Raw genomic sequence first — 15,912 nt, 5'->3', positions numbered from 1 at the left:
TTTCTATGTCCTCTGTTTCTGCTTTTGTATAAACCAATTTCTGTGTTCAATCAAGTTACTGATTGAACAAATCCTCACTATCAATATCTGCAATTTAGCAGTACACCCAGAACCTTGTTTGAAGAAATGATATCTCAGTTTCAAGGTCTCAGCTTAGAGAAGAAGCCTCGTGAGGTATTGGTCTGTCACATGCATGAAACAAACATGAATTATGAATGATGAATAAGCTAAATCATGCAAATAATAGCTTGTCGGTATATAAGGGAACTAATGGGACTGCCCTGTTAGAGCTCAATTCAGATTGCTACTATATGTATCTAAGTCTGACTGGGACCTGTCTAACCTGTTGACAATAAAGAGTGATTCACTTCAGATTGCTACTATATGTATCTAAGTCTGACTGGGACCAGTCCAACCTGCTGACAATAAAGAGTGATTCACTTCAGATTGCTACTATATGTATCTAAGTCTGGCTGGGACCTGTCAACCTGCTGACAATAAAAGAGTGATTCACTTCAGATTGCTACTATATGTATCTAAGTCTGACTGGGACCTGTCCAACCTGTTGACAATAAAGAGTGATTCACTTCAGATTGCTACTATATGTATCTAAGTCTGACTGGGACCTGTCCAACCTGTTGACAATAAAGAGTGATTCACTTCAGATTGCTACTATATGTATCTAAGTCTGACTGGGACCTGTCCAACCTGCTGACAATAAAGAGTGATTCACTTCAGATTGACTTAGAATGTCCCTGTGTAAGAATTTCCACAATTACAACATTAGACATTAGTGCAGAGAATGATAACATTAGACATTAGTGCAGAGAAGGATAACATTAGACATTAGTGCAGAGAAGGATAACATTAGACATTAGTGCAGAGAAGGATAACATTAGACATTAGTGCAGAGAAGGATAACATTAGACATTAGTGCAGAGAAGGATAACATTAGACATTAGTGCAGAGAAGGATAACATTAGACATTAGTGCAGAGAATGATAACATTAGACATGAGTGCAGAGAAGGATAACATTAGACATTAGTGCAGAGAAGGATAACATTAGACATTAGTGCAGAGAAGGATAACATTAGACATTAGTGCAGAGAAGGATAACAGACATTAGTGCAGAGAAGGATAACATTAGACATTAGTGTATAGAAGGATAACATTAGACATTAGTGCAAAGAAGAATAACATTAGACATTAGTACAGAAAAAGATAACATTAGACATTAGTGCAGAGAAGGATAACATTAGACATTAGTGCAGAGAAGGATAACATTAGACATTAGTGCAGAGAAGGATAACATTAGACATTAATGCAGAGAAGGATAACATTAGACATTAGTGCAGAGAAGGATAACATTAGACATCAGTGCAGAGAAGGATAATATTAGACATTAGTGCAAAGAAGAATAACATTAGACATTAGTACAGAAAAAGATAACATTAGACATTAGTGCAGAGAAGGATAACATTAGACATTAGTGCAGAGAAGGATAACAGACATTAGTGCAGAGAAGGATAACATTAGACATTAGTGTATAGAAGGATAACATTAGACATTAGTGCAAAGAAGGATAACATTAGACATTAGTGCAGAGAAGGATAACATTAGACATTAGTGCAGAGAAGGATAACATTAGACATTAGTGCAGAGAAGGATAACATTAGACATTAGTGCAGAGAAGGATAACATTAGACATAGACACCGTTTTTCTTTTTCTCTGTCTGTAAGCAATATGCTAAAACATGCTGAATTGACTAAATACAGTATACTAATATAATTTGCCTCTAACTAATGTGTATTGTCCCATGTGTTGTTTCTGCATCCACACCTACATGCTTCCAGCTGGTTAGCAGTGTGTACAAGGCTTTGGGAAAGATCATAAGCCTATTGTGTAGAAATGTACGTGGCACTGTTTCATACTCCTGAATGTGTGTTGGTGAATGTTTTGCATGGAGATGACTTTGGACTGAGAATGGTACTTTTTCAAATAGAAAACATGAACATACCAGTCATACCTTTACATTTTTGTTTCAGAATGTCATACATTCATGCCTTTGAATGGGCATGAATGGACAAATATGACACCTCTTCCCTATGTATCCTGTCCATCCAACCTTAAACCTCTCACAATGCAAGCTTTTATAGTAAGGATGGCTTCTCTCCGTTCTGGAACGATTTGCTTGTGTGTTTGTAAGTGACTCACCTGTAATTCTGGAAGATGCTTGTGTTATACCAACATCAGGCATGAAGCTATTGCATATCATAGAATGGCCTTGCCTTGGCACTGTGTGTGATTCAATGATGTTCTGCATCTGGTCGTTGTGAGTGTGGTGGATGGATGCATGTCCATGTGAAGTGGTGGAGGGTAACGGACGGTAGTAAATGCAGGGTGAATTACTACACCTTTCTGCGGTCAGAGGCTGAGTGGTGCGCTCAACGTTTTTACTTCCTGTTTATCTGTGTTCCAGGAAGTAGAGAGTGAGAGAGAAAGAGAGAGAAGAGAGCAAGAACACTCAGGGGGAAGTGGAGAGACTCTCACCCACTCAGAGGCTCGCTCTGCTGCCATCACCGACTGCCCTCGATACTCATCCTGCACAGAAGACAGACTACATTCAGGTATCGTATGGGAACCTCAATACTTTTTTTGTCGTTCTCATTCAATTTCCAAAAATGTATGACTACACCATTTGTAAATACAGAGCCAAAAGTCAAATATACAGTTATTTGAGACACCTATAGGGGCCATTTGCAGTTAATTTGCAGTTTGTTTTCTGAAAGACAACATGTTATTTAGTTGTGAACGCCATCTTTAGGATCATTTGTTACATTGTGACGTGTAATTGCACCACAACTTACTATATAACATTATTAGTAAAGCAGAAAGTTGTGCAGGTATGAATGCATTATTTTAATGATGGCAGTGTGAGTCTAGCTCCTTATAAAGTACTTGTATCTCTCCTCCTCTTAGACTGTGTTTCCTGTGTTGTCTGTGTTCAGGTGCTGAATCTGCCTTCCACCTCTGCTCCCAGAGTAAGAGGCCGGGCCTGAGGAGGCAGGGCCGCGTGGAGCAACTCCCCCCAGAAAAGCTTCACGACCCATGGGTTAGGATCTCCGACAGCGCCCCTGATCTTGGAGGTCCTGAAGACCCCCATCAGAACCAGAGTCTGACTCATCTCAGCTCACACCACACTCCACGCCACACCAACAACAAACACACCATCCAGCTCCCAAACGCCACACACACACATCCCAAACCGACACCCCAACGACACACACTCCCCAGTCGCCATGAGCCAACCGAGTGAGTTTCCCGAGCTTCCTGAACTCAACTGTTCTTCCACCCACCACACCGCCCCAGACCCCACCACCCCCTCCACCCCTGCCTCCCTAATCTCCACCCCCAGCCCAAGGACTGAGGACCCCCCAGGGGTGAGGAAGGGCCCCCCAGTTGCCCCCAAGCCTGTGTGGAACCGTCAGAGCCTCAGGAGTATTAGGAATGGGAGGCCCCAGGCTGAGCTGGCCAAACCCCTGGACATCAGAGGCGGTGGAACGTACGTAGTGTTTCTCCACAACATTTCTCCTTTCTCTTGTGTTTTATGCAGATGTAGCGGAGGCGGTTCAGTCTGAGATCTGAAGACTTGTGTTAGCGCCTAAAGTGTAGGCTTTTATTTCAGGCGGTTGAGGTGGTGTTGAAGGGTATAGGTAACCTGGGTTTGATTCCCAGTCTGTCCATCTAGTATTGTGTGTTCATGAGTTATAAGCCAACAAGAATTTCTGTCTCATTTAAATTATCCAGGTGGATGGACAATAACATTTAAAAATGTGTATTTCAACAGCACCTTCGGGGTACGTCTGCGGCCTACTTCCTCTACAGCCCAGCTGTCAATCAAGCAGAAGATCCATTCATTTGAGACCTTCTCTAGTCCTGAGGGTAAAGGTCACGAGATGGAGGGCAACAACAGGAGGCCCCTAGCCCCCTCCACTTCCCTCCCTCTGAAGGACAAGGCACCCGTCAGGAGTGACCCCCCTCTCTTAGAGGAGAATGGCACAATCCAACATGACATGGGCAAAGGAGCCAACGTGACCTCACCAATCCCTGACGAGGACCAGGACAGGAGGATGTCCTCTTTTCCCCCTGGAGCCTCTCCTCACTCCATCCTTCCGCCCTCTCCTGCCTCCCACCCTTCTCCTCCTACCTGCTTTTCTCTTCTTCCGACCCACCACCCTACCTCGGAGCTCCAGACCCCAGTGGAAGAGACAACAGACCCCAATGCAGAGATCTCTGACTCGCCATCCACCGAGGACACCACCACCTCCCCATCCACCCTAGAGGCACCTCTCCCCGAGGCCGAACCAGAAACAGAGCCCGTGGATGGGGCTGTAGAGGCCTCCATCTCCCCATCGGGCCCGGTGCCCAGGAGGTCCAGCAGCTCCAAGGGAGAGAGCTTTGGTCCACTCCAACCACCAGAGGAGGGGGAGGGAGACCAGAGCGATGCCCAGGCTCAGGGCAAGCAGGCCAGCCTGCGGATGCGTAGCCTGCCCCTGCCTACCTCTCCCTCCCCGGATGGGTCAACAGCTCTACAAGGACTGGAGGGACAGAGCCTGGGGAAGATACTCTCCTTCAGTAACCAGGTGCGTCTTTGGTCCACACTTTACATTACATCACATCGTCCAAGTGTAAATTGGAAAATGTCCAATTGAACTGAAGAAATGTATGAAATGTCACATAAGTGTCATACCAGTTGAATGACCCATGTAATTACTCTGTAACAGGTGCATGCCATACGTTTGTAACTGTCATTTAGTGTGTGGATTGTGTGCACCTACGACACTTGGCAATAGTTTGCTTGGGAAACAATATGATTTATATAATATTCTCTTATAGTTCATTATATTCTTACTATAAAATATGTATGTTTTGACTGTGGTAAGAGCACAGAAATATAAGTATCTTGTCTGCTAAATGAACAAATGAACTACAGGCCATCTCACTGGCACAGACATCACAGACGCCATCCCACTGGCACAGACGTCACAGACGCCATCTCACTGGCACAGACGTCACAGACGCCATCCCACTGGCACAGACGTCACAGACGCCATCTCACTGGCACAGACGTCACAGACGCCATCTCACTGGCACAGACGTCTGGCCCATCTCACTGGCACAGACGTCACAGACGCCATCTCACTGGCACAGGCGTCACAGGCAGCCATCCCACTGGCACAGACGTCACAGACGCCATCCCACTGGCACGACCACAGACGCCATCCCACTGGCACAGACGTCCTGACGCCATCTCACTGGCACAGACGTCACAGACGCCATCTCACTGGCACAGACGTCACAGACGCCATCTCACTGGCACAGACGTCATCTCACTGGCACAGACGTCACAGACGCCATCTCACTGGCACAGACGTCACAGACGCCATCACACTGGCACAGACGTCACACTGGCACAGACGCCATCTCACTGGCACAGACGTCACAGACATCTCACTGGCACAGACGTCACAGACGCCATCTCACTGGCACAGACGTCACACTGGCACAGACGTCACACTGGCACAGACGTCACAGACGCCATCTCACTGGCACAGACGTCACAGACGCCATCTCACTGGCACAGACGTCACAGACGCCATCTCACTGGCACAGACGTCACAGACGCCATCTCACTGGCACAGACGTCACAGACGCCATCTCACTGGCACAGACGTCACAGACGCCATCACACTGGCACAGACGTCACACTGGCACAGACGTCACAGACGCCATCTCACTGGCACAGACGTCACAGACGCCATCTCACTGGCACAGACGTCACAGACGCCATCTCACTGGCACAGACGTCACAGACGCCATCTCACTGGCACAGACGTCACAGACGCCATCTCACTGGCACAGACGTCACAGACGCCATCTCACTGGCACAGACGTCACAGACGCCATCTCACTGGCACAGACGTCACAGACGCCATCCCACTGGCACAGACGTCACAGACGCCATCCCACTGGCACAGACGTCACACTGGCACAGACGTCACAGACGCCATCTCACTGGCACAGACGTCAATTTAACGTCAATTCAACATCTGTAAGGTGGGAATGACGTGGAAACAATGTTGATTAAAACAGTGTGTGCCCAGTGGGATGCCAGACTAAGCACCGTAACATAGTCAACTCAGCTGTTCTGTTCTTTTTCATTTGTTTTTCCCTCCATTTTCTTAGATAAAAGGTCTATTATTATCATATAATGTTGTGAACAGATAATGATTTAAGTGGCTCATTATGTTGATTAATGTCCTTGAGATAATAATAATGAATAATTACTACAGTGTAGGCTGCTGATGGGAATGATTGTCAGCAGACATTCAATTTGAAGTCAATTCGCCCGGTTGGGATTTGGCAACTTATTGTGGATAATTACTTTAGACTATTATAGAAAGAACACATGACAGTTGTTTCACCCATGGTGTAAGAAGGTGCTATAATGGCCTCTTGAGGTGGGATGAAGCGTAGAAAATAACAGCAGAGCCCTAACCATAACATGTGTTATACTCTGCTCTACTATACTCTACTCTACTCTACTCTGCTCTGCTCTGCTCTGCTCTACTCTACTCTACTCTACTCTACTCTACTCTGCTCTGCTCTGCTCTAATATACTCTGCTCTACTCGTATCTGCTCTACTCGTATCTGACCTACTCTACTCTGCTCTGCTCTACTCTACTCTACTCTACTCTACTCTACTCTACTCTACTCTGCTCTGCTCTGCTCTACTCGTATCTGCTCTGCTCTGCTCTACTCTACTCTACTCTACTTTACTCTACTCTACTATACTCTTATCTGCTCTGCTCTACTCTACTCTTATCTGCTATAATCTACTCTGCTCTATCTACTCTTATCTGCTCTGCTCTGTTCTACTCTTATGGGCTCTGCTCTACTCTACTCTGCTCTGCTCTACTTTTTTCTGCTCTACTCTTATCTGCTCTGCTCTACTTTTATCTGCTCTGCTCTGCTCTACTCTTATCTACTCTGCTCTCCTCTACTCTGCTTTACTGTACTCTTATCTGCTCTACTCTGCTTTACTCTACTCTTATTTGCTCTACTCTGCTCTGCTCTACTCTGCTTTGCTCTACTCTTATCTGCTCTACTCTTCTCTGTTCTACTCTTATCTGCTCTGCTCTACTCTGCTCTGCCCTGATGTGCTCTACTATTAACTGCTCTGCTCTGCTCTACTTTATTCCAGGTTTCTCATGCCCTGATGCGTTCCATGCACTCCCTGCTCCCCTCCCTCTGTCCTACTGGGCCAGGTAACCCCGGGTCAGACCCAGCCCCTGCATCCCCTCTAGTCTGCAGCCTGGAGGAGCCCGCCCCGGCCCAGAACACTCCCCTCTCCCCTGGCCCCGACAGCAATGAGAATAGCTTCTCTGTCAGGTAAACACTCTCTCAAAACATCAACATACAGCATAGACCAGGGTTGGGGTCAATTCCATTACAATTCAATCAATTCAGGAAGTAAAAGGAAGTTCCTATTCCAGCTTTTCCCAATGCTTCTTTATGAGAATAATTTCAATGCTTCTTTATGAGAATAATTTCAATGCTTCTTTATGAGAATAATTTCAATGCTTCTTTATGAGAATAATTTCAATGCTTCTTCATGAGAATAATTTCAATGCTTCTTTATGAGAATAATTTCAAATTGGAATTTCAGTTAACTTCCTAAATTGATGTAATTGAAATGGAATTGCCCCCAACCCTGGTATATACAGCATATACACTGTTTCAATGACTGATACCAGACAGGCATACACATACTACCTCTCAGGTGATTGGATGAAAATATATAAATATACACTGTTTCAATGACTGATACCAGACAGGCATACACATACTACCTCTCAGGTGATTGGATGAAAATATATAAATATACACTGTTTCAATGACTGATACCAGAAAGGCATACACATATTACCTCTCAGGTGATTGGATGAAAATATATAAATATACACTGATTTCACAAGAGCTGATAGAAGTCTAGTATGTCTGTGGACCTACACTGTAGTAGTGCTTGCTATAAAAAACGTAAGATAGCACTGCTCCCTGGAAGTCAGATTATGTAAAGTAGAGATGGCATTATATATTATCAGATGGAGCAGGCATATTTTAGATCAAATCTTTTCTGTATTTTGTCCCTGCTTCACAGGGCTTAATGCAATCATGGCAGTATCATCTTTAGTAAGAGGAAGTATGAACACAGGAAGTGAACAAACAGGAAGTCACACGTGTTAGTCCTGTTCTGAGATGTGTCATTATGTCTAAAGTGTTAATCTGACTGAAATCCTCTCAAAGTTTAGTCTGTAACAGATTGACCAGACTAAAACACAACTCTCTATTTAGTTTTCATACAGTGAAATGCATGATTATGAGAGTAGCTACGATGAACCTGTAATACAGAAGGTGTGTCTGTGTGTGTGTTCTGTATGTGACCAGTGTCAGTGAGTGAGTTGAACTCTGTTTGCTTCCTTATTCCTCTCAGCCTATCTGATCTGAGGCAGTGTACCATTGAGCGGGGGGAGGAGGGAGGGGACCTGGTCGCACGCCCATCTTCATCAGCATGTGCCCATTCTGTTATCTCAGCCATCCCGCCACAGGAAATACAGACCATGATCCAGGAAGTGAAAGCTCTGGATGAGGAAACACTGAAGGTGAAACTTTGTCAGTCTTTCTGTCCGTGTGTCCGGCCTGTCTGTTTCATTGTTTTTAATTTATTTGGAGGACCGTCCACCTCTTCCTCACAAGAAGGGCCTTGCTGACTGTATTAGGATGTCAAATAATGATGTTCCCCACATCAACACCATATCAACACCACATCAACACCACAGTAACACCACATCAGCACCACAGTAACACCACTTGAACACCACATCAGTGCCACATCAACACCACAGTAACACCACTTGAACACCACATCAACACCACATCAGCACCACATATCAACACCACAGTAACACCACAGTATAACCACATCAACACCACAATAACACCACATCAACACCACAGTAACACCACATCAGCACCACATCAACACCACGATAACACCACATCAACACCACAGTAACACCACATCAACACCACGGTAACATCACATCAACACCACATCAACACCACGATAACACCACATCAACACCACAGTAACACCACATCAACACCACGGTAACATCACATCAACACCACATCAACACCACATCAGCACCACAGTAACACCACATCAACACCACATCAGCACCACAGTATAACCACATCAGCACCACAGTAACACCACATGAACACCACGGTAACATCACATCAGCACCACAGTAACACCACATCAACACCACATCAGCACCACAGTAACACCACATCAACACCACATCAGCACCACAGTAACACCACATCAACACCACAGTAACACCACAGTAACACCACATCAACACCACATCAGCACCACAGTAACACCACATGAACATCCAGTCATGACAGACTGTCAACTCTTACTGTTGAGAATCTCTCAGCTCTGGTCTACTCTATATGTGGTTGAGGTAATCTATACCCCCTAATCTAGTCCAAGGCATCCCAAATGACATGCTATTCCCTCTAAAGTGCACTACTTTTGACCAGGGCCCATAAGGCTCTGTATAATAGGGTGCTGTGTGGGAAGCCTGGTAAGAGCTGATCTCATGCAATACTCACCACTGGCTTCTGCAAAACAACAAGCCTGTAGGAATGAGCTCCACTACAGGACTGGAGGGACCATTAAGGATTCCGTTAGAGTGCTCAGCTGCAGGTGTGTGTGTGTGTGTGTGTGCATGTGCATGTGCATGTGCGTGTGTGTGTGTGTGTGTGTGAGTCTGTCTGTGTGTGTGTGTGTGTGAGTCTGTGTGTGTTTGTGTGTGTGTATTAAGAGGCTTTCAGGGAGGACAGAGTATCACAGTGTGTATTATGTTTCTGTTTACCATTTCCATTCTGAGGCAATCAAAGCTTTTGTATATGCACACACACGCACGCGCACACACACACACGCGCACACACACACACACACACACACACACACACACACACACACACACACACACACACACACACACACACACACACACACACACACACACACACACACACACACACACACACACACACACACACACACCTCTCTCGAAGGACCACTTGGCTCTGTGCTCAGGAGAACATCTGTATGCATTTCCTTTCTTGATATGTCATTACCGCACTCTTACTACAATGTGTGTGTGTGCCTGTGTGTCTGGTGTGTGTGCTTGTGTGTGTTTGTCTGTTTGTGTGTGTGTGTGTGTGTGTGTGTGTGTGTGTGTGTGTGTGTGTGTGTGTGTGTGTGTGTGTGTGTGTGTGTGTGTGTGTGTGTGTGTGTGTGTGTGTGTGTGTGACACTTGGTCCCCTCTCTCACAGGCATACAATAACCTGGACACTGTCAACAACAGCTGGGGTTTAATAATCAAACTGAGATATCTCTGTGAATGGCCATGAATCGTCTGACTCACATCATAAAAGTATTAATCGTCTCAGAGTAACAGGGCTACTGATCTAGGATCAAATTTGGCTTTTAGATCACATTGAGTAAGATTACATGGACGGGTGACCTGATCCTAGATCAGCAAACCTACTTAATAGATAAGAACAAGAACCAGCAGTAACATTGTAAAGTGAACGAAAAACATGAAAATATTATTTTGAATGTTAGAATGAAAGAGATGACATCTTTCCTTCCCTCTTTCTAGCAATTTGAGCACATCCAAGTGGTGATTCTGCACAAGGAGGAAGGAGCAGGTCTGGGTTTCAGCATTGCAGGTGGGATAGACCTGGAGAGCAAGGCTACCACAGTGAGTATACTGAAAGGTCATGCTAGAGCAGATGAAAAGTGATGATCCTCAGAATTTATGTTCAAGATTGTATTTCTGTGTGATGTGTGCTATCTGAGGGAGTTGAGAATTCTGCAGAAGACACAGTTCTGTTGTTCACTGTAACATTGTTGTATTGTACAAAATACAGTGTCTGTGTTAGTTAGGAGCGTGATTTTGGACTTAAATATTAAAGATAGGATCCCATGGCTATAAAGCCCTGGTACTGTCCTTTCTAGCATGGCCAGATAGTTGCAACTCTACAAAATGTCTGCCAGCTGCTCCACCAATCAAGGCGAATTGCTTAGAATGGGAATGTCAGTTGTAAATGTTCTGACTTTTCTCCCTCCCCCCAGGTGCATCGTGTTTTCCCCCACGGCCTGGCGGCTCAAGAGGGGACCGTGGAGAAGGGTGACGAGGTGCTGTCCATCAACGGCCAGACACTAAGGGGTGCGACACACGCGGACGCCACCGCCACGCTGCGCCAGGCCCGCACCATGAGACTGGCCGTGGTGGTGGTGAGCAAGGGGAGAGAGGGAGGAGGAGGGAACAAGACTGATGATTCCTCTGTCAGCAGTAGCAGTACAGACCTCAACCCCGCAGGTGAGTAGAAGGTGGTCAGACAAGTTCACCTAGTAAGACAGACAGCACACACACACACACACACACACACACACACACACACACACACACACACACACACACACACACACACACACACACACACACACCTGCACAGTGTTGTGTGTGCTGTCTTACTGGGTGAACTTGTGAGCGTAAATCAAATCAAATCCAATTTTATTGGTTGCATACACATTATTTAGCAGATGTTGTTGCAGGTGTAGCGAAATGCTTGCATTTGTGGAGTATACATACAGTACAGGCTGTGTATACTGAATGTATACGTTGGTTGTTCATCTCTCTCTCTCTCTCTCTCTCTCTCTCTCGATCTGTCTCTCTGTCTCTTTCTCTCTCTCTCTCTCTCTCTCGGTCTGTCTGTCTGTAGTGGAGGATGGGGGGGCCATGCTGACTGTGGAGCTGGAGACAGGAGGAGGGGGCGTGGGCTTCAGTTTGGATGGAGGGAAAGGCTCTATCCATGGAGACAGGCCTCTGGTCATCAACCGGATCTTTAAAGGTACAGTACTATCCATGGAGACAGGCCTCTGGTCATCAACAGGATATTTAAAGGTACAGTACTATCCATGGAGACAGGCCTCTGGTCATCAACAGGATATTTAAAGGTACAGTACTATCCATGGAGACAGGCCTCTGGTCATCAACAGGATATTTAAAGGTACAGTACTATCCATGGAGACAGGCCTCTGGTCATCAACAGGATATTTAAAGGTACAGTACTATCCATGGAGACAGGCCTCTGGTCATCAACAGGATATTTAAAGGTACAGTAATATCCATGGAGACAGGCCTCTGGTCATCAACAGGATATTTAAAGGTACAGTAATATCCATGGAGACAGGCCTCTGGTCATCAACAGGATATTTAAAGGTACAGTACTATCCATGGAGACAGGCCTCTGGTCATCAACAGGATATTTAAAGGTACAGTACTATCCATGGAGACAGGCCTCTGGTCATCAACAGGATATTTAAAGGTACAGTACTATCCATGGAGAAAAAGCACGGATTGCTGCCTTACTATGTCCCTAAACTCTAACACGGTAAGGAAATCAATATATCATTTCGTAATTTGGGTGAACTTTAGGTGCCATTTAGCACACACTGTTATCCAAGTGACTAGTCATCCAAGTCACACAGTAGTGTGTGCATACATTTCTAGTAAGGGTGACCCCAGCAGAAATCAAACCAACAATCTTGGCATTACAAGTGCCATACTCTACCAGCTGAGCCACACAGGACCTTTTCTTAACACTTTTAACAATGTCATTTATTGTTAAAGGAGTTGTGATGTCACAGAAAGTAGGAAACCATGCAAACAATGCAGAGAAGCACAGTTTTATAAGCTTGCACTTTTATAAGTTGGGGGAGGCGAAAGCTGATCCCAGATCTGCACCTAGGGGAAACGTCACGACAGACCAATGTGTGACAGTGTGTTCTCCTGCTCACCAATAGGTGGTGCTGCGGAGCAGAGCGGGTTGCAGTCTGGTGATGAGCTGCTGCAGGTCCAGAGCACCTCCCTACAGGAGCTGAGCCGCTTCGAGGCCTGGAACATCGTCAAGGCTCTGCCTGAGGGGCACATCACTCTAGTCATCCGGAGGAGGAAGGAGGATGAGGCAGAAGGGTCTGCCTGAGGGACATCTCACTGTAGTTAACAGGAGGAGGAAGGAGGAGGATACTGAGGAGTTACCCCTAGACACTGATTTCAGGTCAGTTTACACTGTTTATACTTAATTGATTTCCAGATACAATAGGTCCCTACCTACAGAGGTAGTCATTAAGATCTGATCACAATTACACTTCTTTAAAAATGTGGGCACAATCAGAATGTGGACAAGATCAGGACAAAGGACTCATGTTAGCACCAGCTATAAACGGAGCTATTGATTCTCAAGGTTTGGCCACATATTGATTGTGGCCACATTTATAGACAGGTGTCCGCAATGAAAATATCTATTGTGATTGGATTGTGATCAGATCTTCCTGATCACCACCGGAGGTAGTCAGGCACACATGTTGTCTGGATATCTTCCAAGTGTAGATGGATGTGGACAGGGAAACCATTTAAATCATCATTATCCCTCTACAATCATTGACAGGTGGCGCCATCGTCTTATGGCATCAATACGTGTCTTTAAATAAAGAAAATACATTATTTTGAATGAATATCTGTCGAATAATTTGCATACAGGGAGGAACCAGTAAATCTTGGTCACAATGTGGAAACAGTGGACAGATAAGAGACACATTTTAATACAATGTGTAGATGCAACGGCAAAAATGTGGCCGCTATCAGAATGTGGACAACGGCCTCGATTCAATCCGTATCGCTGAAGTTTAGGGTTATAGGGTGATTGAAAATGAAAGGTCATTTCCGGTTGAGCCTACATATGAATTTACCGTGAATGCAATCTCCGCGAACACAGGAACATTGCTTTTATATTTCAATTACGCTGAAGTGCAGGTCTTCAGTGCTACGGATTGAATAGAGCCCGAGATCAGAGTTAGCACCAGGTATAAACAGGGCCCAACTAGAACACAAATCAACCACAAGCCACCATACCATTTCATATGAGCACTATTAACATACTGTAGTTATGAATATAACATCTATATTCTATATCATATTGCAATGACAATCAGGGACTGTTACTGTAGAAAGAGGTGAATTTACAGGTGCTTTGCTCTGACTGCCTTCCTACACCCAGAACTTCTAGACCAGGGACCACAGTGAGTTTGAGATTTGCACAGATATAGATATAGTATTTACATGAAGGAAGGGAGAGACATTCCATTGCTTTTGACTGTTAGAAATAGTGTACAATACTGTAATGTAGTCCAAAAGAGTATTATACTGATACAAACTATTTAAAATGGGATTTGCATTTTTCATGGAATTGTAGTATTGTAGTATTGTGCTTGATGTTGGAATCATTGTTTAGACCAAAGACTGTGAGTTGGATTCAATCCATATCGCAGAAGATCAGCATCAAAAGGTCAACTTAATTTCCGTTTACCATGAATGCAGTCTCTGCGACCGCGGGAACATTGCCTTTAATTGTCTATCGCACAATAAAGTGGATCTTCAGAGCTACAGATTTAATAGTCGTTAGTTTGTTTATTAGATGACAATGGGAGAATCTCAATTGCATAGTGCTCGCGTCCTCTCTCCTTCTCAAAACCCATTGGATGAGAAAGCCGGATGTCCCGCCCCTCTGACCTTCTCCAATTGGTTTTGAGGAGGCCAGGCGAGAAGACGTGAGGAATATCTAATTGATATTCTCCCTATGGGTGAAACCAAAGATAGAACTAAACCGGAGCAAATTTTCACCTTGTTTTCTCTCCTAGTTTGATATCAAGGAAAACACACGGTGTGAACATTTTGTACCAAAATCTATTAGAATATAGATATTTAAAACTCTGTGTATCGGTACGAAAGATTTATCGCAATATACATTATACTAATAAAATCATTTAACCCAATCTGTATGTTTCAAAAGTTTATTCACAAGACTGTTGTGCCAATAACCATTAATGTTTTAAAACCTATGTAGTTATTTGACTTCATATGGAACAAACAGATGCATTTACCATTCAGTTAATGAGACTATGCAAGTTGTAGGCAAAACTCCTTTTATTTTCCCAAAATTCCCAGGTTTTCCAGAAATCCTGGTTGGAGGATTCTGCATTCCATGCTTATTCCCTTCTGGGTTTGGGAACTTCTGGGAAAGTTGAGTAACCATTATTCATCCATCATTGTATTCCTTCATTTCTCTTCTCCGGTGTTTGAAAAATCGCCAGTGAATGTGTTGTGGGTTGAGCCATTCCTGCCTGTGGTGATGGTAATATAATACAACAAGAAAGGAGGACAACATTGGAACGTTCAGTAGTTTTTAATGCAGATGCTGGTGAAACACAAAACCTGCTGGGTGGAACATACAGTACAGTCCTACAGTACAGTAGAGTGCAGGTCAGGATTAGGGTCGCAAAATTGTGGTAGCTCTCCCCAATTTCCCTGGAATCCTGTTTGGAGGGTTACCAGATTCCCTGCGTATTCCCTACTGATTCCAGGAATCCTGTTTGGAGGGTTACCAGATTCCCTGCGTATTCCCTACTGATTCCAGGAATCCTGTTTGGAAGGTTTCCAGATCCACTGCGTATTCCCTACTGATTCCAGGAATCCTGTTTGGAGGGTTTCCAGATTCCCTGCGTATTCCCTACTGATTCCAGGAATCCTGTTTGGAGGGTTTCCAGATTCCCTGCGTATTCCCTACTGATTCCAGGAATCCTGTTTGGAGGGTTTCCAGATTCCTGCGTATTCCCTACTGATTCCAGGAATCCTGTTTGGA

At 44.7% G+C, this 15,912-nt stretch overlaps 2 protein-coding genes across 2 annotated transcripts in view; one reads left to right on the top strand and one right to left on the bottom strand.

The window, feature by feature from the left end:
* LOC135530891 (pro-interleukin-16-like) overlaps nt 1-3,186 on the bottom strand; it is a 23,969-nt gene extending 20,783 nt beyond the window's left edge. Inside the window, 2 exon segments of the mRNA XM_064959065.1 lie at nt 2,553-2,603; nt 3,031-3,186. Of these exon segments, the coding sequence (XP_064815137.1) occupies nt 2,553-2,603; nt 3,031-3,186 (207 nt within the window).
* An 86-nt stretch (nt 3,187-3,272) lies between these two features.
* LOC135530896 (pro-interleukin-16-like) lies at nt 3,273-15,046 on the top strand. The gene is made up of 8 exons (XM_064959068.1): nt 3,273-3,564; nt 3,850-4,645; nt 7,268-7,455; nt 8,558-8,726; nt 10,809-10,910; nt 11,285-11,531; nt 11,935-12,063; nt 13,019-15,046. The coding sequence occupies exons 1-8, from the start codon at nt 3,302-3,304 to the stop codon at nt 13,195-13,197; spliced, it is 2,073 nt and encodes a 690-aa protein (XP_064815140.1). The 5' UTR covers nt 3,273-3,301; the 3' UTR covers nt 13,198-15,046.
* The last annotated feature ends 866 nt before the right edge of the window (nt 15,047-15,912 follow it).

This window comes from Oncorhynchus masou, unplaced genomic scaffold (genome assembly GCF_036934945.1).
Source record: "Oncorhynchus masou masou isolate Uvic2021 unplaced genomic scaffold, UVic_Omas_1.1 unplaced_scaffold_1453, whole genome shotgun sequence".
NCBI classification, from domain to species: Eukaryota; Metazoa; Chordata; class Actinopteri; order Salmoniformes; family Salmonidae; genus Oncorhynchus; species Oncorhynchus masou.
The sequence above is the reverse complement of the archived record's forward strand: the minus strand, read 5'-3'. Positions and strand labels throughout refer to the sequence as shown.